Source organism: Dendrobates tinctorius, unplaced genomic scaffold, assembly GCF_039654945.1.
Source record: "Dendrobates tinctorius isolate UK_male_01 unplaced genomic scaffold, ASM3965494v1 ptg000071l, whole genome shotgun sequence".
In the NCBI taxonomy this organism is placed as follows: domain Eukaryota; kingdom Metazoa; phylum Chordata; class Amphibia; order Anura; family Dendrobatidae; genus Dendrobates; species Dendrobates tinctorius.
The window spans coordinates 5,373,083-5,397,932 of NW_027361739.1; the positions used below are offsets into that span (position 1 = coordinate 5,373,083).

At 44.0% G+C, this 24,850-nt stretch overlaps 1 protein-coding gene across 1 annotated transcript in view; it reads right to left on the reverse strand.

The window, feature by feature from the left end:
* Positions 1–24,850, reverse strand: part of LOC141096014 (somatotropin) — a 76,114-nt gene that overhangs the window by 48,616 nt on the left and 2,648 nt on the right. Inside the window, exon 2 of the mRNA XM_073582354.1 lies at positions 5,059–5,100. Within this exon, the coding sequence (XP_073438455.1) occupies positions 5,059–5,100 (42 nt within the window). The remainder of the gene's footprint in view (positions 1–5,058; positions 5,101–24,850) is intronic.

Genomic DNA, 24,850 nt, shown 5'->3' on the forward strand with positions numbered 1-24,850 from the left:
GTCTCTGCAGATGGTTTCCAGGTCGTTTCTTGCGGTGTCATTTGTCCCCACATGTAGTAGCAGGAATGGGTAGTCATCTGTAGGTCTGAAGAGTCCTGATATCCTGTCAGACACATCTTTAATTTTTGCACCTGGAAGACAGCACATTTCTCTTGTAGTTATATCCGGTCTGCAGATAGCGGCCTCTGTTCCTCTCAGCAGGGAATCCCCCATGACCACCACTCTCCGTTTCTTCTTCACAACATTTTTCTTTCTCCATCCAGGAGGACTCTGAGGGCTCCATCCAGGAGGACTCTGAGGGCTTCAACAAATTTTGAAGCCCACACTCTTAGTTAGCAGCGGGTCCCGAATCCACAGGTAGTGATGACAAAATGCTTTTTTAAACAAAATATCCAACTAGAATATAACCTCTAAGAGAGGAGTATGGAAGGCACTGAGATTTAAATGCAGGCAGGCAATAGTTCACGGATGGCGAGTGTATAGAGAGATCAGAGTCTGCGGTTGCAACCAGACGCCTCTGTCCCACTTGGCGCACAAAATTCAGCCCCCGAGATCTCTCCTAATTTCCCAGAGTCCCCAGGGAAAAAGAGTGGGAAGCGCAGATATTATTGGTGCATTCACAGCGTGGGCGATAAACAATCCCACAAATGCAGCTTTTAATGAAGGCTGCTATCCAAGTGCTGCTCGCTCCCCTGGTCCTCTGATGCCTCCTTACCTCCGGTTACAGTCTTCTCCTTAGGGGGACCTCCACGTCTGTTTGGCGCTGCTGTATTAAACTAATGTCGTCCACCTCAGTCCCTCTCCTTGGGGAAATCCTCCTGTGCTTTGGCACCGTTACACCGCAGCGGCTCGCAGGGGCTGCTCACTCGTGCGGATTCTCCACGTCAGTGGCCACGTTTTGCAGCCAGCCCTTCAGCCTCCCGGCGCGACCCTCGAGGGGGGCCCCCCTCCGTCCGTCCGGCTCCTCCGCTGTAAAACGGTGTGCAGGGGCCGCTCGGGCTCTCCAGAGCCCAACGACCGCCGTCACACTCTACGGCCGGCTTCACTTACTCCCGGCACGTTGCACTGTAGGATCCCTGCTCTTCAGGTGAACGAGCCGCTGCAGCCACCACGCAGCGACGATGACAGGCCTTAGCAATATCCTGGCGCTCACGCGCCCCTGCAAGGGGGAGCCCGATGATCACGAGGCAGTCAGGCAGGCGGGGGATGGAGCAGGGGATCAGCCGGAGATAGCACCGGAGCTGCTTTAGAGTAGTGGAGATGATTTAAATAAGAGAAATCGCGTCCTGGAGGGGGATCACTGGCCTTGTTTCTTCTGCCCAGATATAAGGGCTTCAGGGTTTCAGGATATACCCTGCGGTTAGGCCGAATATGAGGCCTCTACCATGCGGCGGATCCCAGAAAAGCTCAAAATCTGTCCGAAATAGTCCATAAAGGTCTCAAATTTCTTCTTGCAAGTAGTGCAAACGATATCCAAGGATAAAATGAGAAAAAAAATGATTTTTAAAGTGGATGTTTGCTGATTTGAGAGGATGCCTCCTCAGAGTTCAGGGACAGCACACCCTACTCCATTGCTGTCCAGGCCACGCCCCGGGGTATATAAACTTTTAAGCACAACTGTATTTCACCCATTACACACATTAATGATTAGTAAAATATGGGCTTATAATAAAACCATCCTGAGTGATCCTTAACCCCTTCCTGACATCTGATGTACTATCCCATCCATGGAACCCTATGCCCATGGACGGGATAGTACGTCATAGCGATCAGCGGCGTTCACGGGGGAAGCACCGCTGATCGCGACTGGGTGTCAGCTGATTATCACAGTTGACACCCGGCACTATGTGTCAGGGGCGGTCACGGACCACCCCCGGCACGTTAACCCCTGCCAAACATGATCGCAGTGTACCGGGGGGATTAGGGAAGCATCGGCAGGGAGGGGGCTCCCTCCGTGCTTCCCTGAGACCCCCAGCGCAGCGCAATGTGCTGCACTACTCTGGAGGCCTCCTTCCCTGTAGGTCCCCGGATCCAATATGGCTGTGGGGGCCTTCGGGGGCCTGCAGGGAGGCGGCTTCCTGAGTGCCTGCAGAGCGCAGGCATGAGGAAGCCTTGTGCAGAGTAATAAAGTAAAAAAAAAAAAAAAGTGTAAAAATAACTTATAAAAAGATCGCTAAATAAAAAAAAAAATTCCATAATAAATTCATTTTTTGTAAATAAAAAAAAAATAAAAGTACACATATTTAGTATCACCGCGTCCGTAACGACCCGCCCTATAAAACTGTCCCATTAGTTAACCCCTTTACCGAATCCCTTAAAAATAAAGATAAAAAACAATGCTTTATTATCATACCACCAAACAAAAAGTGCAATAACGTGCGATCAAAAAGACGGATATAAATAACCATGGTACCACTGAAAACGTCATTTTGTCCTGCAAAAAACGAGCTGCCATACAGCATCATCAGTGAAAAAATAAAAATGTTATAGCTCACAGAATAAAGCGAAGCGATTGTTTTCATTGCATAAAAGCGCCAAAACATAAAAAAACACATTAGTGAGGTATAGCTGTAATTGTACTGACCCAAAGAATAAAACCACTTTATCAATTTTACCACACGCGGAACGGTGTAAACACACCCCCCAAAAGAAATTCGTGAAATGCTGGTTTTTGCTCATTCTACGTCCCAAAAATCAGAATAAAAAGCGATCAAAAAATGTCACGTACTCGAAAATGGTACCAATAAAAACGTCAACTCAAAAAATAAGACCTCAAATGACTCCGTGGGTCAAAATATGGAAAAATTTTAGCTCCCAAAATTATGGTGATGCAAAAACTATTTTTACAATAAAAAGCGTCTTTTAGCGTGTGACAGCTGCCAAACATAAAAACCCACCATATATAGTAAATCAAACCCCCCTTTATCACCCCCTTAGATAGGGAAAAATAATAAAATTAAAAAAAAAGTATTTATTTCCATTTTCCCATTAGGGCTAGGGTTAGGCCTAGGGTTAGGGCTAGGGTTAGGGCTGAGATTAGGGTTAGGGGTGTGTTGGGGTTAGGGATGGAGTTAGAATTTGGGGGGTTTCCACTGTTTAGGCACATAAGATGCTCTCCAAACGCAATATGGCATCTGATCTCAATTCCAGCCAATTCTGTGTTGAAAAAGTCAAACAGTGCTCCTTCCCTTCCAAGCTCTGCCATGCGGCCAAACAGTGGTTTACCCCCACATATGGGGTATCAGCCTACTCAGGACAAATTGCAAAACAACTTTTGGGGTCCAATTTCTCCTATTACCCTTAGGAAAATAAAAAATTGGGGGCAAAAATATCATTTTTGTGGAAAAAAATAAGATTTTTTTATTTTCTCGCCTGGGCGTTATAAACTTCTGTGAAGCACTTGTGGGTTCAAAGTGCTCACCACACATCTAGATAAGTTCCTTGGGGGGTCTAGTTTCCAACATGGAGTCATTTGTGGGGAGTTTCAACAGTTTAGGCACATAAGGTGCTCTCCAAACGCAACATGGCGTGTGATCTCAATTCCAGCCAATTCTGCATTGAAAGAGTCAAACGGTGCTCCTTCCCTTCCAAGCTCTGCCATGCGCCCAAACAGTGGTTTACCCCCACATATGGAGTATTAGCATACTCAGGACAAATTGAACAACAACTTTTGGGGTCCAATTTCTCCTGTTACCCTTGGGAAAATAAAAAAATTGGGGACTAAAGATCATGTTTGTGGAAAAAATATGATTTTTTTATTTTCACGCCAGGGCGTTATAAACTTCTGTGAAGCATATGGGGTATCAGCGTACGCACGACAAATTGCACAATACCTTTTGGGATCATGTTACCCTTGGGAAAATAAATATTGGGGGTGAAAAGATCATTTTTGTGGAAAAAATTTGATTTTTTTAAATTTACGGCTGTATGTTATGAACTTCTGTGAAGCCGTTGGGGGTTCAAAGTTCTCATCACATATCTCACATATCTAGATAAGTTCCTTGGGGGGTGTAGTTTCCAAAATGGGGTCACTTGTGGGGTTTCCACTGTTTAGGCACATCAGGGGCTCTCCAAACGTGACATGGCGTCCGATCTGAATTCCAGCCAATTTTGCATTGAAAAAGTCAAACGGCGCTCCTTCCCTTCTGAGCTCTGCCATGCGCCGAAACAATGGTTCCCCCCCACATATCAGGTATCAGCGTACTCAGGACAAATTGCACAATAACTTTTGCATCCAATTTCTCCTGTTACCTTTGGTAAAATAAAAAAATTGGACCTGAAGTAATTTTTTTGTGAAAAAAAGTTAAATTTTATTTTTTTATTTTTTAACATTCAAAAAATTCCTGTGACGCACCAGAAGAGTTAATAAACTTCTTGAATCTGGTTTTGAGCACCTTGAGGGGTGCAATTTTTAGAATGGTGTCACTTTTGGGTATTTTCTATCATATAGACCCCTCAAAGTGACTTCAAATGTGATGTGGTGCGTAAAAATAAAATGGTGTTGCAAAAATGAGAAATCGCTGGTCAGCTTTTAACCCTTATAACTTCCTAACAAAAAAAAAATTTTGGTTCCGAGATTGTGCTGATGTAAAGTAAACATATGGGAAATGTTACTTATCAAGTTTTTTGTGTGCCACATCTCTGTGATTTAAGGGCATAAAAATTCAAAGTTGGAAAATTGCGAAATTTTCAAAATTTTCGCCAAATTTCCGTATTTTTTCACAAATAAACGCAAGTTATATGAATGAAATTTTACCACTAATATGAAGTACAATATGTCAAGAGAAAAGAATGTCAGAATCACCGGGATCCATGGAAGCGTTTCAGAGTTATTACCTCATAAAGGGACAATGGTCAGAATTGTAAAAATTGGTCCTGTCATGAACGTGCAAACCACCCTTGGGGGTAAAGGGGTTAAATTATAACGTTCTTGCAGCCACCACTATGGTCACTTGGTAGCCTTTTGTATATTGTTTCATTATAGCTCCATTGCAGTGAGATCTCCCTGGTGAAAGACAGAACTTCCCATTTCACAAAAAAAAAAAAAATAGGATGTACCTGATTCTTCTGAACTGTTACTTCTTGCACAACATCCCTGATCTGTAAATTAAAAAAAGAAACTTAGGATGAAAGTCACATTTATTAGGTTAGTGTGATCCTTAGAATTTTAGGACAAAGAACTACTAGATTACCTTTCTCCCCTGACCTGCTAGCTGAGCCACAAAAATAAGGGTTCACTTACACTTATACACCACAGATGTAATATATCCGCTGTAGAATGGGGTATGTACACTGTGCCAATAAATTGCTGTATGTAGTCTAAGGCCTCTTTCACACATCAGGTTTTCGCCGTCAGGCGCAATCCGGCGCTTTTGACAAAGACCGGATCCGGCGAAATGCAATGCCGGATCCGGTTTCCCCCCCATTGACTTGCATTAGAGCCGGATCGAGCCGGATGGCCATGCGTTTCATCCGGTTTTCGCCGGATCCGGCAATGTGTCGCGATCCGGCGTCTGGAAAAAACGGCTACTGTAACGTTTTTTGTCTCCGGCGAAAAAAGCCGGACACGCCGGATCCGGCGTGTCCGGCTTTTTCACACAATGAAAGCCTATGAGCGCCGCAATGCGCCTGATCCGGCGACAGCCGGATCCGGTGGCCGGATCCGGTTTTTTTGGTCTGAGCATGCTCAGTAGCTCTGCCCACAAGACATATATAAAAGCAAGACAGTGGGACCCTCAGCCACACCCAACATGCCACCCAAGCCAAGAACCAGGAGCAGGAGAAGGCAGGAGACATCTGCAGCAGCACCATCAGCACCACCCCAAATGGAGCAGCATGCTGAACAACGGGAGGGGAGTCCAGCAGCAGATGAGAGACGGTAATTATCAAATCCCCCATTCCTCCAAACTAGGGCTATGGAATATCAAGATATTCATTGGCCCTTTGTTTCTCTTTATTCACCAGCCGCCCAAGAGATGCAGCAGTAGCAGCAGCAGCAATGGCAGCAGCAGGAACACCACCCACAGCCATGGAGTCTGGCCAGCATGAAGACAGCACATCTTCTTCTGGGAGCCCTCCCTCGCATCGTCAGCGTTTGACGGTAAGTTTTTATTTCCAAAATCCATCATCTCTGTAATATATGTCTATTCATTGCCTTTTATTTCAAAACAGGATTCACAAGATGAAGAGGAGCTCCCAGAAGAAAAAGGAAGGGGTGGACAGACACCTGGAGTGGGCTCACAATTGGTAAGTTTTTTGCATCAAACGCAGAAACACAACATCACACTACACACAACACATAGAAAACAATGTTCTGCAAACCACACACAGCAAACAAATGCCTACATCCAAAGACATAACATTTTTTGTTTTCTTCTCTAGTCTTCCCAATCTGGTGCTCGGCCAAGAGGTCCTCGCAGAGCCTCCCAGGGTCGTCGGCGACAGCAACGCGGCGGTCACCAGCGTGTAAGTATAAATATTTTTGCTTTGTTTTTTTGCACTTTTTATTTCATTTCTTTTGTGGAGGCTAATTATGTTATTTTTGTCTTTTTCTTTAACAGCCTTCACAGCGTGCTCCCGACTCTGACGGTGAGGATGGAGGAATCGATGTGGACCACCTCATCGATCTCGTCAGAGAAAGGGAGCCGCTCTGGAATTTGGCTGACCGCCGCCACGCTGACCTTATCGTTACCCGACGACTCTGGGAGGAAATCTGTTCGCTCCTTGTGGACCGCTGGGAGGACCTCGAAGCTCGGGCCCAGATTAAAGAGCGTAAGTATATACAGTACCGTTTGCTTGATTTAAACCAGTGTTTTCCGAACTCCAGTCCTCGTGGTCCCCACGGATCATGTGTTCAGGATTTCTATTTACTTTGGAAATCCTGAAAACATGACCCCTGGGGACCATGAGGACTGGAGTTTGGGAAACACTGATGTTGTATACTAACCACTTTGTCCTTTCTCGTTTCAGGGGAGAGAATTGTGAAGCGGTGGCGGTCTGTGAGGGATCGTTTCAAGAAGGAGTTCAATAAAGAGATGCGGGCCCCGAGTGGATCTGGAGGACGCAGGAGCAAGTACAAGTACGCACGAGCCCTGTCGTTCCTCCGGGATACAATGGTCACCAGAAGGTAAATATTACACACCACATGTGACAAAAAAATGTTTAGATGTAACTTTTTTTTTCAGCCAGGGCCATACAATGTCACTATTTTAATTGTTTTTTTTTTCTCTTTATTCCACAGCACGGTGAGCAGCACTCGGGAGCCTGCACGATTGGACCCTTCTGAGGCGATCCCTAAGGAGACCGGCACCGAGGGACACTTCGACCGCCCCGGTACATCTGCACCTTCCCACACATTCGACCCATCTGTCCCATCCACCAGCACAGGAGCATCGTGGCCGCCTACATTACATGAAGCTGCTGGTGAGGAGATCGATTTCCCTTTACCCCACCCTTCTGCCCCTGCCACCTCTAGTACACCTGCGGGTACTGGGCGGCAGCGGCAGAGGGGTCAGGAAAAGAGTTATGCGCCAGAGTTCTTGCATCTGAATGCATCTTTCCAGAACTGTCTAAAAGTCTTGTCAGAGCAAATCTCCGCAGGCTTTCAGCAGATCAACTCCAGCATTCTGGAGGTGAAGACACTTCTGCAAACCATGCATTCAGAAGCAAGATCTTCGCCAAACCACACCTTTTTCAGGTCTGTTGTGGAGCGCATGGAAACGCTCTCTCCTACCCAGCAGATGCATGTAATGCATTCATGCCACGGTGCTCTCCAGCAAGTTACCTCCCAACCTCCTCCTCCCACCACAGTAGTTCCTCCACCTGCACCCCCTCCAGCCATTTTCCATCCTCCCCCTCCTATTACATCTGCACCCCCTCCAGCCACTTTCCATCCTCCCCCTCCTATTACATACCATCCACCTCCCCAGTACCAGCAACCTCCCCAGTACCAGCAACCTCCCCAGTACCAGACATCTCCCCACTTCCAGCAACCAGCCCCGTACCAAACTCCTTCCCCGTACCAAACTCCTTCCCCGTACCAAACTCCTTCCCCGTACAACTTGCCATCAACATCATCTGCTCCTACAGTCCCTGCCCAACCCTCCACTCCACCGCCCACCACCTCTTCTGCCTCCCACATGTCCACCCATTCTGTAGCTTTTTCCATACCATCACCTCTAACTGTTCCTTCCCCACCACGATCCCAGTCCTCTCTCCACACTCCCATTGTCGAAGTGTCCCGCAGCCCCTCCAGCAGTATTTCCACCCCACACTACACAGATTTATGATGTGTTTTGTAATAAAAATGCCCAGTTGGTTTCAAACCTTTATTAAAAAAGTTTTTTTAACTTTAAAAACAGTTTACAAAAAAAAAATATTTTAAATAAAAGTTAAATTATTGTTTACACTGGTTGTCTGTCATTTCTTTCTGCGGCGAAATATGTTTAAAAAAAAGGTTTAATACAGGGTATTTAAAAGGTAAAAAGGTATTCAAAACCAGGTATATAACTGTGGGTAAATTTTAGCTTTTTGCCACAGTTGTGTTCCTGGTTGTGTTTGAAGCAAAGTATTTCACCTAAAAAGTTGTGTTTATTGTTGGTGATTTCCTAACAATGTACACAACTTTTGTTAAAAGGTGAAATACTTTGCATAAAACACAACCAGGTACACACCTGTGGCCTAAAGCTAAAAATAGAGACCATGACAAGATAGCCAACTTTGGTTGGCAAAGGTATATACTGTTGGTACAGAAGGTACACAAGTTTGGTTAAGGGCACAAATCTTTCACACTCTGTCATCCTGCCAGTGTACTCTGCCTTGAGGTGACATAAAGTATAGTGCAAAATTGTCCCTCATTACTGAAACCGTCACAGAACTTCTAGTGGTAATGTCATGGTAATCTTGCAAGGTGGTTTCTTCAGAGGTGTCCTCAATGGAAATGGGTTCCTTGCAGATAACAAAATTGTGGAGTACCACGCAAGCTTTGATCACCTCGTCCACAGTTTCTGTCTTGAGGTTGATCGCAGTCAATAGGACCCGCCATTTGGCTGTCAGAATACCAAAGGTACATTCAACCATTCATCTTGCTCTTGTGAGGCGGTAATTAAAAATGCGTTTTGTTCTTGTCAATCCTCTGCTAGAGTACGGTTTCAAAAGGTGTTCTGACAGCTGGAAGGCTTCATCCCCTACACAGACAAATGGCATAGGTGGACCAGATGTTTGCGGCAGCGGTCTAGGTGGTGGGAACTGAAAGGTGTTTCCATACAGTTTACGCCCCATGGCAGACAGTTTGAAAACTTGAGAGTCATTGGAGCGGCCATAGGCCCCAATATCCACAGCAATAAACTTGTATTCCGCGTCAGCGATGGCCATGAGGACAATTGAAAAATATTTCTTGTAATTGAAATATTCCGATCCCGATCCGGCTGGCTTTACAATGCGGATATGTTTCCCGTCCACAGCGCCCAAGCAGTTGGGAAACTGACATATCTGTTGAAACTTGTCAGCAATTTCAATCCACCTCTCTGTTGTGGGCTCTGGTAAAAACTCTTCAGCTAAGGAGTCCCACAGTGCACGGCATGTGTACTTCACTATTCCAGATATGGTGGAAATCCCGAGTCTGTACTGGAAATGCAGTGACGAAAGGGATTCTCCAGTTGCAAGAAATCTGTGGGGAATTAAAAAACAATCAATTAGTTTTAAATCACAGCATTACATACCAAAACTCAGCTATAACACTTGGAGATACAAACTACCACCAACAAGATTGCAGTGAAAGTGTGCTCTGATGCGAGCACATCCAATAAATGTGGCTTACCTTAAAGTCACCATCAGACGCTCTGCGGGTGAAACAGAGAAGCGGGAATAGGTGTCCGCTTTTCTTATGAGGTGTGCAATGCGCTCCACCAAGTAATCAAAATTCTCCATTTTCATCCGAACATATCCAAAAAATTTATCCAGGTTTAGTCGAAGTTCCATGCAGAGTGTAGAATAGACCCCACGCGTCATTCTCTTGGCTGTGATGGGGTGGATCCACAAACGTCGTCTACGATGCCTGATGCGCTGCTGTCTCGCTCTCTCCTTCTCCAGAACAATCACCCTCAAACGATTCGCCTCCGCTATAAAATCCGCCAAATTCTTCAAAATATTTCCAATCACAACATCCATCTTCGCCAGTAACTTGCTCTTCTCTCCAACCTGCACTTTCCCCTCTACAACCGGTCAAAGAAGGGCTGTAGGAACACACTATATATAGTTTTCCAGTAGCCAATCCCGTTCGGAAGGCCACAAGGGGTCTTTTTAAAAACCGGATCCGGCGTTATCCGTCGAAAAACGGATAGAAAAACGGATGAACCGGATGAGACGGATCCGGTTTTGTCTGTCAAGAACAAGACGGATCCGGCAGAAAACCGGATCCGTCACATCCGGTTTTACAAAACATTTGCCGGATCCGGCGTTCCGGCACGACGCCGGATCGCGCCTGACGCCGAAAACCTGATGTGTGAAAGTAGCCTAATTCAGTGGGATGGCAGCATTTTGTGTAGCGGGATATTGGTGAAGTGCAAACTCATAGCCCATTTATCTAATCACTTATCACTGTAACATAGTAAGGCTGAAAAAAGACATTAGTCCATCCAGTTCAGCCTATAAAATTCTGTCAGAATAAATCCCCAGATCTACGTCCTTCTAAAGAACCTAACAATAACTGTAAGACACAATATTGTTACGCTCCAGGAAGACATCCAGGCCTCTCTTGAACCCTTCGACTGAGTTCGCCATCACCACCTCCTCAGGCAGGGAATTCCAGATTCTCACTGCCCTAACAGTAAAGAATCCTCTTCTATGTTGGTGGAAAAACCTTTTCTCCTTCAGACGCAGAGAATGCCCCCTTGTGACCGTCACCTTCCTTGGTATAAACAGATCCTCGGAGAGATATTTGTATTGTCCCCTTATATACTTATACATGGTTATTAGATCGCCCCTCAGTCGTCTTTTTTCTAGACTAAATAATCCTAATTTTGCTAATCTCTCTGGGTATTGTAGTTCCCCCATCCCCTTTATTAATTTTGTTGCCCTCCTTTGTACCCGCTCTAGTTCCATTATATCCTTCCTGAGCACCGGTGCCCAAAACTGTACACAGTACTCCATGTGCGGTCTAACCAGAGATTTGTACAGAGGCAGTATAATGCTCTCATCATGTGTATCCAGACCTCTTTTAATGCACCCCATGATCCTGTTTGCCTTGGCAGCCGCTGCCTGGCACTGGCTGCTCCAGGTAAGCTTATCATTAACTAGGATCCCCAAGTGCTTCTCCATGTCAGATTTACCCAGTGGTTTCCCGTTCAGTGTGTAATGGTGATATTGATTCCTTCTTCCCATGCATATAACCTTACATTTATCATTGTTAAACTGCATCTGCCACCTTTCGGCCCAAGTTCCCAACTTATCCAGATCCATCTGTAGCAGAATACTATCTTCTCTTGTATTGACTGCTTTACATAGTTTTGTATCGTCTGCAAATATCGATATTTTACTGTGCAAACCTTCTACCAGATCGTTAATAAATATGTTGAAGAGAATAGGTCCCAGCACCGACCCCTGCGGTACCCCACTCTTCACAGCGACCCAGTTAGAGAATATACCATTTATAACCAACCACCCTCTGCTTTCTATCACTAAGCCAGTTACTTACCCATTTACACACGTTTTCCCCCAGACCCAGCATTCTCATTTTGTGTACCAACCTCTTGTGTGGCACGGTATCAAACGCTTTGGAAAAATCAAGATATACCACATCCAATGACTCACCTTGATCCAGTCTATAGCTTACCTCTTCATAAAAACTGATTAGATTGGTTTGACAGGAGCGATTCCTCATAAACCCATGCTGATATGGCGTTAAACAGTTATTCTCCTTGAGATAATCCAGAATAACATCCCTCAGAAACCCTTCAAATATTTTACCAACAATAGAGGTTAGACTTACTGGCCTATAATTTCCAGGTTCACTTTTAGAGTCCTTTTTGAATTTTGGTACCACATTTGCTCCTGTGGAACAGACCCCGTCGCTATAGAGTCTCTAAATATAAGAAATAATGGTTTGTCTATTACATTACTTAGTTTTCTTAGTACTCGTGGGTGTATGCCATCCGGACCCGGAGATTTATCTATTTTAATCTTATTTAGCCGGTTTTGCACCTCTTCTTGGGTTAGATTGGTGACCCTTAATATAGGGTTTTCTTTGTCTCTCAGCATTTCACCTAGCATTTCATTTTCCACCGTGAATACCGTGGATAAGAAGGTGTTTAATATATTAGCTTTTTCCTCATCATCTACAACCATACTTTCCTCACAATTTTTTAATGGGCCTACACTTTCACTTTTGATTCTTTTACTATTGATATAGTTGAAGAACAGCTTGGGATTAGTTTTACTCTCCTTAGCAATGTGCTTCTCTGTTTCCTTTTTGGGAGCTTTCATTATTTTTTTAGATAAAGAATTTTTCTCCTTATAGTTTTTTAGAGCTTCAACGGTGCCATCCTGCTTTAGTAGTTTAACCCCTTTCTGTCATGTGACGTACTATCCCGTCCATGTGCCCTGGGACTTAATTCCCAGGGACGGGATGGTATGTCACAGCGATCAGCGGCGCCCACGTGGTGAGCGCCGCTGATCGCGGCCGGGTGTCAGCTGATTATAACAGCTGACACAAGACACAATGTGTCAGGGGCGGTCATGGACCGCCCCCGACACGTTAACCCCTTGCACACCACGATCAAACACGATTGCGGTGTATCAGGGGTTAAAGGGAAGCATCGGCAGGTAGAGGGCTCCCTCCGTGCTTCCCTGAGCCCCCCACAGCAGCGCAATGTGCAGCGCTGCTGCGGGGGGCTCCATCCCTGCAGGTCCCCATATCCAAGATGGCGATGGGGACCTTCGGGGGCCTGCAGTGGGCTGGCTTCCTCATGCCTGCAAAGTGCAGGCAAGGAGGAAGCCTTGTGCAGTGCCTGTGACAGATCGCTGATCTGTCACAGTGATCTGTAATGTGACAGATCAGCGATCTGTCACAAGACAGTGATGTCCTACCTGGGACAATGTAATAAAGTTAAAAAAATTTAAAAAAAAGTGTAAAATTAATTTTAAAAAAATCGCTAAATAAATAAAAAAAAGATATTCCCTAATAAATTCATTTTTTGGAAATAAAAAAAAAACCAAAACAATAAAAGTACACATATTTGGTATCGCCACGTCCGTAACGACCCGCCCTATAAAACTGTCCCATTAGTTAACCTCTTTAGTGAACCCCTTAAAAAATAAAAATAAAAAACGAAGCAAAAAATAATGATTTATTATCATACCGCCGAACAAAATGTGCAATAACGCGCGATCAAAAAGACGCATATAAATATCCATGGTACCGCTGAAAACGTCATCTTGTCCTGCAAAAAGCAAGCTGTCATACAGCATCATCAGCAAAAAAATAAAAAAGTTATAGCTCACAGAATAAAGCGATGCAAATATAATTATTTTTTATATAAAATTGTTTTCATTGCATAAAAGTGCCAAAACATAAAAAACGACCTAAATGAGGTATCACTGTAACCATACTGACCCGAAGAATAAAAGCGCTTTATCAATTTTACCGCAGGCGGAACTGTGTAAACGCACCACCCAAAAGAAATTCATGAAACGCTGGTTTTTGTTCATTCTGCGTCCCAAAAATCGGAATAAAAAGCGATCAAAAGATGTCACATGCCCGAAAATTATACTAATAAAAACGCCAACTCGTCCTGCAAAAAATAAGACCTCACATGACTCTGTGCGTCAAAATATGGAAAAATTATAGCTTTCAATATGTGGTGATGCAAAAACTATTTTTACAATAAAAAGCGTCTTTTAGCGTGCGACAGCTGCCAAATATAAAAACCGCCATAAATAGTAAATCAAACCCCCCGTTATCACCCCCTTAGTTAGGGAAAAATAATAAAATTAAAAGAAATTGTATTTATTTCCATTTTCCCATTAGGGTTAGGGTTAGGGCTAGGGTTAGGGCTGAGATTAGAGTTAGGGGTGTATTGGGGTTAGGGTTGGAGTTAGAATTGGGGGGTTTCCACTGTTTGGGCACATCAGGTGGTCTCAAAACGCAACATGGCGTCTGATCTCAATTCCAGCCAATTCTGCGTTGAAAAAGTCAAATGGTGCTCCTTCCCTTCCAAGCTCTGCCATGCGCCCAAACAGTGTTTTACCCCCACATATAGGGTATCGGCCTACTCAGGACAAATTGCAAAACAACTTTTGGGGTCCAATTTCTCCTGTTACCCTTAGGAAAATAAAAAATTGGGGGCAAAAATATCATTTTTGTGGAAAAAATTATTTTTTTATTTTCACGCCCGGGCGTTATAAACTTCTGTGAAGCACTTGGGGGTTCAAAGTGCTCACCACACATCTAGATAAGTTCCTTAGGGGGTCTAGTTTCCAAAATGGGGTCACTTGTGGGGGGTTTCCACTGTTTAGGTACATCAGGGGCTCTCCAAAAGCAACATGACACCCGCAGACCATTCCATCAAAGTCTGCATTCCAAAACGTCACTACTTCCCTTCCGAGCCCTGACGTGTGCCCATACAGTAGTTTTCTCCCACATATGGGGTATGAGCGTACTCAGGACAAATTGGACAACAACTTCTGCGGTTCAATTTCTCCTGGTACCCTTGGGAAAATAAAAAAAATTGGTGACTAAAAGATCATGTTTGTGGAAAAAATAAGATTTTTTTATTTTCACGCCCGGGCGTTATAAACTTCTGTGAAGCACTGGGGTGTTCAAAGTGCTCACCACACATCTAGATAAGTTCCTTGAGGGGGTTTAGTTTCCAAGATGGTGTCATTTGTGTGGGTTTTTTGTTTTGGTACATCAGGGGCTTTCCAAACGCGACATGGTGTCCGATCTCAATTCCAGCCAAAAACCTCAAATGGCGCTGCTTCCCTTCCGAGCTCTGCCATTCGCCCAAATAATGGTTTACCCCCCACATGTGGGGTATCAGCGTACTCAGGACAAATTGCACAATAACTTTTAGGGTCCTGTTACCCTTGGAAAAATAAGAATGGAGGGTGAAAAGATCATTTTTGTGGAAAAAATATGATTTTTCAATTGTACGGCTGTACGTTATAAACTTCTATGAAGCCCTTGGGGGTTCAAAGTTCTCACCACACATCTAGATAAGTTCCTTGGGGGGGTCTAGTTTCCAAAATGGTGTCACTTGTAGGGGGTTTCCACTGTTTAGGTACATCAGGGGCTCTCCAAACGTGACATGGTGATCTGAATTCCAGCCAATTTTGCGGCCAAACGGCGCTCCTTCCCTTCTGAGCTCTGCCATGCGCCGAAACAGTGGTTCCCCCCCACATATCAGGTATCAGCGTACTCAGGACAAACTGCACAATAACTTTTCCAGTCCAATTTCTCCTGTTACCTGTTATGATGAGTCACCGAAGGAGGAAAAAACAAAATACTAGCTAAGTCCAGAAAAATCAGAGAGGTTTGCAGCTATCGGATTGCAGACCCCTGAACCTATCCACAACAACTAGCAGTAGCCGTGGGGGGTTCCTACGGTGCCCTAGACCCCTCGATCACAGCCGGAGAACTACATAGCCTAAAGACAGAAAGGGGAAAAACTAAACTGCCCCAGAGCAGACCCCAAAGCAATAGGCAGCCCCCAACATATAATGATGGTGAAGCAAGATGAAAACACTAACACAGATAGAAAGATAGGTTGAGCAAATGATGGGGCCCAAGCTAACTACATAGGACAGGATAGGAAAGCTGCTGTCTGCCATCCGCAAAAACCCTAGCCAAAATGAGCCAACTGATAGGAAAAACAGGCCCTGAAGTCGCTAGGCTTCAAAAGACTATATCAGCACTCAGGTATATTCTGAAGACAGAGCAAAAGATCAACAGATCAGAGACAAAAATGGAATTCAGCTCACCCCCGGCTGGGGATGGCAGAACTCCCAAAAAAACAAGGCAAAACAAAAACAAAACTGAAGAGTACAAAGCAGAGCAGAAAAACTTAGCTTTGAGACGCAGGGATCAGACTGGTCTCCAAGAATCCAGCAGGAAAATCACCAGCCAGGAAGAAGGGCGTCGGAAGCCTTATATCCAGTCCTTAATTCCAGCCACCCAGTCATCATCTAGCTGCCCAGGTGCCTGGTAATCAGCCTCACTACCTTCCTTCACCAGAGGAGGGAGTTCATCAGACCTCAATGGTGAAGGGAAAAATGAACTCACAACAGTTACCCTTGGTAAAATAAAAAAAATTGAACCTGAAGTTTTTTTTTTTGAAAAAAAAGTTAAATGTTCATTTTTTTTTTAAATATTCAAAAAAATTCCTGTGAAGCACCTGAAGGGTTAATAAACTTCTTGAATGTGGTTCTGAGCACCTTAAGGGGTGCAGTTTTTAGAATGGTGTCACTTTTGGGTATTTTCTATCATATAGACCCCTCAAAGTGACTTCAAATGTGATGTGGTCCGTAAAAATAAAATGGTGTTGCAAAAATGAGAAATCGCTGGTCAGCTTTTAACCCTTATAACTTTGTAAAAAAAAAAAAAATTTTGGTTCTGAGATTGTGCTGATGTAAAGTAAACATATGGAAAATGTTATTTATTAAGTTTTTTGTGTGCCGTATCTCTGTGATTTAAGGGCATAAAAATTCAAAGTTGGAAAATTGCGAAATTTTCAAAATTTTCGACAAATTTTCATTTTTTTCACAAATAAACGCAAGTTATATGAATGAAATTTTACCACTAGTATGAAGTACAATATGTCACGAGAAAACAATGTCAGAATCACCGGGATCCATGGAAGCGTTTCAGAGTTATTACCTCATAAAGGGACAGTGGTCAGAATTGTAAAAATTTGCCTGGTCATGAACGTGCAAACCACCCTTGGGGGTTAAGGGGTTAAATGCTTTCTTTTTACTGTTAATTGCCCCTCTTACTTTTTTGTTTAGCCACATTGGGTTTTTCCTATTTCTTGTCCTTTTATTCCCACAAGGTATAAACCGCTTACAGTGCCTATTAAGGATGTTCTTAAACATTTCCCATTTATTTTCTGTATTCTCATTTCTGAGGACATTGTCCCAGTCAACCAGATTAAGGGCATCTCTAAGCTGGTCAAACTTTGCCTTCCTAAAGTTGTGTTTTTGTGACCCCCTGACATGTCCCCCTAGCGAAAGACAAGTGAAACTGTACAATATTGTGGTCGCTATTTCCTAGATGCCCGACGACCTGCAGATTTGTTATTCTGTCAGGACTGTTAGATAGTATTAGGTCTAAAAGTGCTGCTCCTCTGGTTGGATTCTGCACCAATTGTGAAGGATAATTATTCTTGGCTATTAGCAGAAACCTGTTGCCTTTATGGGTTTCGCAGGTCTCTGTTTCCCAGTTAATATCCGGGTAAAGTCCCCCATAGCAAGGACCTCATTATGGGTTGCAGCTTCATCTATCTGCCTTAGTAGTAAACTTGCCATGATTTCTGTTATATTTGGGGGTTTGTAACAGACCCCAAAGAGAATTTTGTTACTATTTTTCCCTCCATGTATTTCGACCCATATGGACTCGACATCCTCATTCCCTTCGCTAATATCTTCCCTTAAAGTGGACTTTAGACTCTGTGCAACAGAGTCAATACTTAAACTCTGCAAATGACTGTGTGCAACAAACGTCAAAGTTTGCTATAAAACTTGCAATCCTATCTCAAGAGTCAATGTTGCTTTTATAACAAAACTCACAAAAATGGAGACTTCAAGCTAATTCCCATATCTACAAAAGCAGTCCATAAGAAGGTACTAGGGAGCATAGGAAGGGGAATCATTAAAATGAATCTGTCACCCTCCGGGATGTATATGACCTATTAATATGGGGATGCAGGTAATAGGACTAGTGTAACATTTCTATCTGTATTCCTCATACTAATGGTCTTGTTGCTGAGAAATGTTACATTCTGTCTTTATGCTAATGATTTCTGCCAAGCTCCGAGGTGTTGTAAGAGATCCCTGCCTCCTCTCCTTATTGTAATACTACCCCCCTCCCATCAGCGTCAGTTATAGCCCCGTGTTGGCAGCGGATTATTCAGGATACTCTCCAAGAGTGTGACAACAGAGCTTCTTTATCCAGGAACAAATAATATATGATGAGCTTAATAGATCAGGAATAAATCATTTGTGTGTCTCTATTGATGCAGCATCTGCAGCAGGCTGCTTCTCTCATACACAGACACAGGAAAAACAGGAAATACAGCCACATGCTATCCCTGTGTGAGCCTCTGGGAGTTTTTTTTAACTTTATAAACAGCATACAAATCTAGCAACTAAACATTCACAGACAGGAATGAAGTTGTTGCACCAAACATATTCCAGCACCCCGGAATCGGACACCTGCGCCCTGCACTCCCTCAAAAATCCATACCTGATCCTCCCTTCTGTTGGCGCTGCGTTCAGGAATTTTCTGTGCAAGCGCCAGGGAGTCACTGTGACCTCCAGTGTGTGCCCAGATAAGATGCTCTGCTCAATTCCTCCCTTTATAGTCATTGCTTGGAACCATGTGTATGTAGCGATGACTATGCAGGGAGGAATTGGGGAGAGGACCTTATCGCCGCGCACACCGGAGGTCACTGGAGCAGAAGTCACCGGCGCTTGCGCAGAAGATCCCTGAATGCAGTGCCAACACAAGGGATAATAAGGTATGTATTTCTGAGAGACTGCAGGGCGCAGGCGTAGGATTCCGGCAGAGGCGTATCTAGGCTTCCTGGCACCCGGGGCAAGAATTTGGTTCGGCGCCCCCCCCACACCAAGTACATATGCGACTTGCACACTTAGCCATGTACCCACGAGCTGCTCTCCCTAATGCTCTCAATGTTCAGTAAAAAACTGAAAGCAGGAAGAGAAGCTCGTTGTCAAGTATGAAAATCGCATTTGAGTGAAGTGTCCGTGTGATGACTACTGGAACCTGCAGAGCTGAATCCTGACGTTGGCTTCTGAATTCTCACAACAAATACACTGCACACTTTTAGGATTCTCCCTTGCCGATGTACAGTCATGTCAGCACAAGTATGTGATTTATATACTTCTGGCCACATTCCGACTAGACGTGCCCGGCCTCGCTACGTTCATTTTCATTGAGTGAGGCCACACGTCTAGTCAGCATGTGACCGCATGTATGTTAATTACCGGCATGAGAGAATCCTGACAGCGTTCAGTGAGCACTGTGAGAATTCAGAAGTCTGCAGTCACATAGAATGACTGCAGACTCCGTACAAACCTGTACAACCCCTTTAAGGTTCCTAACAAATAAAAACATGAGAATTAGTCAGTATCACAAATAATATTTACATCCAAGTACCTTATAGATGACGTCTCTGGAGTCGTTCTCCTTTTCTTCTTCTTGTCCAGACCCCATGATGAGTTTTCTCATCCACAGGCGGCCTCTGCAGACTTCCATCTTCTCCGTTCTTCTGCAGCACATCTCCACACGATGCCCTTAAAGATAGAAGTGTCATTATAATGCTCCTGAATAAAAATGTCTGCAATATACTGTCGCCTCACACTATTCCCCTCCCTCCTCTAACATCCCTCTGTTCACCATACTGTCTCATCATATATTTACCCCCTCACTCTCTATACTGTCTGCTCACGCATACCCCTGACTCCCCATACTGTGTCCACATACATTAACCCGTTCGCTCCCCATGCTGTCTGCACCCAACCCTCATACTGTTTCCTCATACATACTCTGTGTCCTCAAATCTCCCCACACACATTAAATCCCCCATCCCCACTCCAAATCCCTCACACACATTAAATAACCCCCCATCCACACTCCAAATCCCTCAGACACATTAAATACCCCCCATCCACACTTCAAATCCCTCACACACATTAAATAACCCCCATCCCCACTCCAAATCTCTCACACACATTAAATAACCCCCATCCCCACTCCAAATCCCCCACACATTAAATAACCCCCATCCCCACTCCCAAATCCCCCCACTCCCAGTCCCCCACACATTAACCCCATCCCCACTCATTAACCCACCACTCATTAACCCCTATCCCCACTCATTAACCCCCCACACATTTACCCCCATCCCCACTCATTAACCCCCCACACATTAACCCCCATCCCCACCCTTTAACCCCCCCACACATTAACCCCCATCCCCACTCTTTAACCCCCCCACACAGTAACTCCCATCCCTACTCTTTAACCCCCCCACTCATTAACCCCATCCCCACTCTTTAAAATCCCACACACATTAACCCCATCCCCACTCATTAACCCCATCCCCACTTTTTAAAATCCCACACACATTAACCCCATCCCCACTCATTAACCCCCATCCCCACTCATTAACCCCACTACACATTAACCCCATCCCCACTCTTTAACCCCCCACATATTAACCCCTATCCCCACTCATTAACCCCACTACACATTAACCCCATGCCCACTCTTTAACCCCCCCACGCATTAACCCCATCCCCACTCATTAACCCCACTACACATTAACCCCATCCCCACTCATTAACACCACCCCATCTCCCATCTTCGGTGGTTTCTTCAGCTCCACATTGGAGCACACTTACCACCAGCGCTGAGCGTTCACTCTGGGCGCCGGGGAGTGACGTCAGCAGCGTGATCACATGACGTGTCACGCTGCTGACGTCGCTCTGGCCCGGTGGTCAGAGCTGCAATTGTACTGGCGTCTATACAGACGCCAGTACAATTGTTCCCTGGGAGCCGGCACGCACACCTTCTCTGTGCCAGCTGTCAGCTTGACAGCTGACACAGAAAACCGCCGACTCTCAGGCCGGGGGGCGGCAGAACGCAGCCGCCAGGGAGGACACTGCGGACTGCTGCATTAGGCGGCCCGGACTGCGCCCCATGCCGGCTGCGCCCGGATTCCAGGGCCATAACCGACGTGCATGGGTAGTATTGTAATGAAGAGAGGAGTCAGGGGTTTCTTACAGACACCGCACGCCCCGGAGCATGGAAGAAATCATTAGCATAAAGAGAATCAAACAAACTCCGCAACTAGACCGCTAATATGAAGAAGACAGATAGGACTAGTGTAACATTTATATTACCTATATGCCCATATTAATAGGTCATATACGTCCCAGGGGGGTGACTGATTCCCTTTAATAAGCATCCCTAAGGTCTTCAGATTTCATAAAGAACATGAGGGAAGAGGAAAAAGGAAATTAGATAAAAAAGGTACAAATGATATGGCATCATTCAAGCCCATAGGTTTAATACAATTTGTCCAAAGTATCCATTGTGCCTCCTTCCGTAAAACCCTATTATTGAAATCACCTTTTCTTGAAGATGGTTGAACAATCTCAATGCTTTGAAAGCGAATGTATGTACCATCCACTCTGATTTGTTTTTGGTTGCTATGTACCTGTGTACTACCTCTTCGGCTGTATTATTAGTAGTATTGTTATAGCGCCACTTATTCCATGACGCTTTACATGTGAGGAGGGGTATACATAAGTATCACACTTATATTCTGATTCTGGGTTATTGAGGGTGTATAAGTGTGATGCTACAGCACTATTTATCTAGATGCCTTACATAGTTTCATGAGATATACCATGTGTTTCTATGTTGATAATGTTTGTTAAAGATGTATCCATAGCACATATATTGCATCAATTGTGATATTTTTACCCATTGTGACCATAGGGCCATAGCCCCCAGGTTTCTTTTTGATATGTGTAGTGCCTACATACAGTCATATGTAAAAGTTTGGGCACCCCTATTAATGTTAACCTTTTTTCTTTATAACAATTTTGGTTTTTGCAACAGGTATTTCAGTTTCATATATCTAATAACTGATGGACTCAGTTATATTTCTGGATTCAAATGAGGTTTATTGTACTAACAGAAAATGTGCAATCTGCATTTAAACAAAATTTGACCGGTGCAAAAGTATGGGCACCCTTATCATTTTCTTGATTTGAACACTCCTAACTACTTTTTACTGACTTCCTGAAGCACTAAATTGGTTTTGTAACCTCATTGAGCTTTGAACTTCATAGCCAGGTGTATCAAATCATGAGAAAAGCTATTTAAGGTGGCCACTTGCAAGTAGTTCTCCTATTTGATTCTCCTATGAAGAGTGGCATCATGGGCTCCTCAAAACAACTCTCAAATGATCTGAAAACAAAGATTATTCAACATAGCTTTTCAGGGGAAGGATACAAAAAGTTGTCTCAGAGATTTAACCAGTCAGTTTCCATTGTGAGGAACATAGTAAGGAAATGGAAGAACACAGGTACAGTTCTTGTTAAGCCCAGAAGTGGCAGGCCAAGAAAAATATCAGAAAGGCAGAGAAGAAGAATGGTGAGAACAGTCAAGGACAATCCACAGACCACCTCCAAAGACCTGCAGCTTCATCTTGCTGCAGATGGTGTCACTGTGCATCGGTCAACAATACAGCGCATGCATAACGCCTTTTTGTATGACCAAACAACTCAGTCTTTGTTTCATCAGTCCACAGGACCTTCTTCCAAAATGTAACTGGCTTGTTCTAATGTGCTTTTGCATACCTCAGGCGACTCTGTTTGTGGCGTGCTTGCAGAAACGGCTTCTTTCGCATCACTTTCGCATACAGCTTCTCCTTGTGCAAAGTGCGCTGTATTGTTGACCGATGCACAGTGACACCATCTGCAGCAAGATGATGCTGCAGGTCTTTGGAGGTGGTCTGTGGATTGTCCTTGACTGTTCTCACCATTCTTCTTCTCTGCCTTTCGGATATTTTTCTTGGCCTGCCACTTCTGGGCTTAACAAGAACTGTACCTGTGTTCTTCCATTTCCTTACTATGTTCCTCACAGTGGAAACTGACAGGTTAAATCTCTGAGACAACTTTTTGTATCCTTCCCCTGAAAAGCTATGTTGAATAATCTTTGTTTTCAGATCATTTGAGAGTTGTTTTGAGGAGCCCATGATGCCACTCTTCATAGGAGAATCAAATAGGAGAACTACTTGCAAGTGGCCACCTTAAATAGCTTTTCTCATGATTTGATACACCTGGCTATGAAGTTCAAAGCTCAATGAGGTTACAAAACCAATTTAGTGCTTCAGGAAGTCAGTAAAAAGTAGTTAGGAGTGTTCAAATCAAGAAAATGATAAGGGTGCCCATACTTTTGCACCGGTCAAATTTTGTTTAAATGCAGATTGCACATTTTCTGTTAGTACAATAAACCTCATTTGAATCCAGAAATATAACTGAGTCCATCAGTTATTAGATATATGAAACTGAAATACCTGTTGCAAAAACCAAAATTGCTATTAAGAAAAAAGGTTAACATTAATAGGGGTGCCCAAACTTTTACATATGACTGTAGGTTCTGATAGATATATATATATATATATATATATATATACAGATTTTTGGGGATCTATGGCACTGTTGCCATAATACTAATTGCTGTGCACCATGTGGCCATTTGGACTCTCCTGTGTGGACACACATACTGAGTTCATAGCCATCTAGTCCCGCTATATGCACATGATTTGTTTCTGTTGAGTCATTTTATGTGTGTATATATATTTAATACAATGTCCTTATTCTATATACATGCACATGGATTTTGTTGGGTCCTACATCTATTTTAGATTGCTTTTATCCCCTTTTTTTTCTGTATATATTTTGTGTGCACCCGTCTTTACAGTACCAGCACGGTATCAACAGTTTGTTCAATAAAGTTTTTTTTTTTTTAAACTCTAAATGTTTCTACAATTATTCTGGACCGTATTGTTTGGCTTTCTCTCTAATTGGTTTTTGTGTTTTTTTCTGAATTGTCTCATTAGCAAGACTTATCCGGCAAACATATATGTAGTTTACTGACGAATGTCGTGTTGATATACAATACATAATGTAGTCTAACCCATTAACGACCGCCGATAAGCCTTTTAACGACGGCAGTTAAGGGTACTTATGCCTCAGCGCCGCTTTTTATCGGCACTGAGAAATAAGTGTATAGCGCCCTCAGGTTCGGAATTTCTCCAGGGTCTTGGCTACCGGGGGTAGCTGAGACAGCAGAGAACATGATTCGGGTTGGTTTTTACTGACCCCAGTGTTGCAATCACCGTAATTAACAGAATAACGGCGACTGCAAAAAAAAAAGTCAGATTTTCGATTTAATGTGATCGCATATCAGAGGAGAGAGAAATAGGACCCCCCGAACCCCCCCCCCGGTACCTCCAGAGTCCTTGCAATCCCCCGTGAAGTCCCCCGGGCCGCTGGTGTCTTTTTCTGGGAAGAAAGTGGTGGGCGCATGCGCAGTGTGACCACCGAGATCTGCCGGCCGGCACCCTGCAACAATAGGAAATTTTTCCTATTGGTTCATTTTGATCACTGTGATAGACCCTATCACAGTGATCAAAATAAAAAAAAATAGTAAACCAACCCTCCTTTATCACCCCCTTAGTTAGGTAAAAATAATAAAATAAAAAAATGTATTTATTTCCATTATTCCATTAGGGTTTGAGTTGGACTAAAGTTAGGGTTATAGTTGGGCTAAAGTTAGGGTTAGGGTTGGGCTAGAGTTAGGGTTGGGGCCAGTGTTAGTTAGGGTTGGGCTAAAGTTAGGGTTGGACTAGGGTTAGGGTTGTGGTTATGATTGGGAATATGGTTAGGGTTGGGATTAGAGTTAGGGGTGTGCTAGGGTTTGGTTTGTGGCTAGGTTAATGGTTAGGGTTGGGATTAGGGTTAGGGGTGTGTTGGGGTTAGGGTTATGGGTGGGGTTGGGATTAGGGTTTGGGGTGTGTTTGGGTTAGGGATGGAGTTAGAA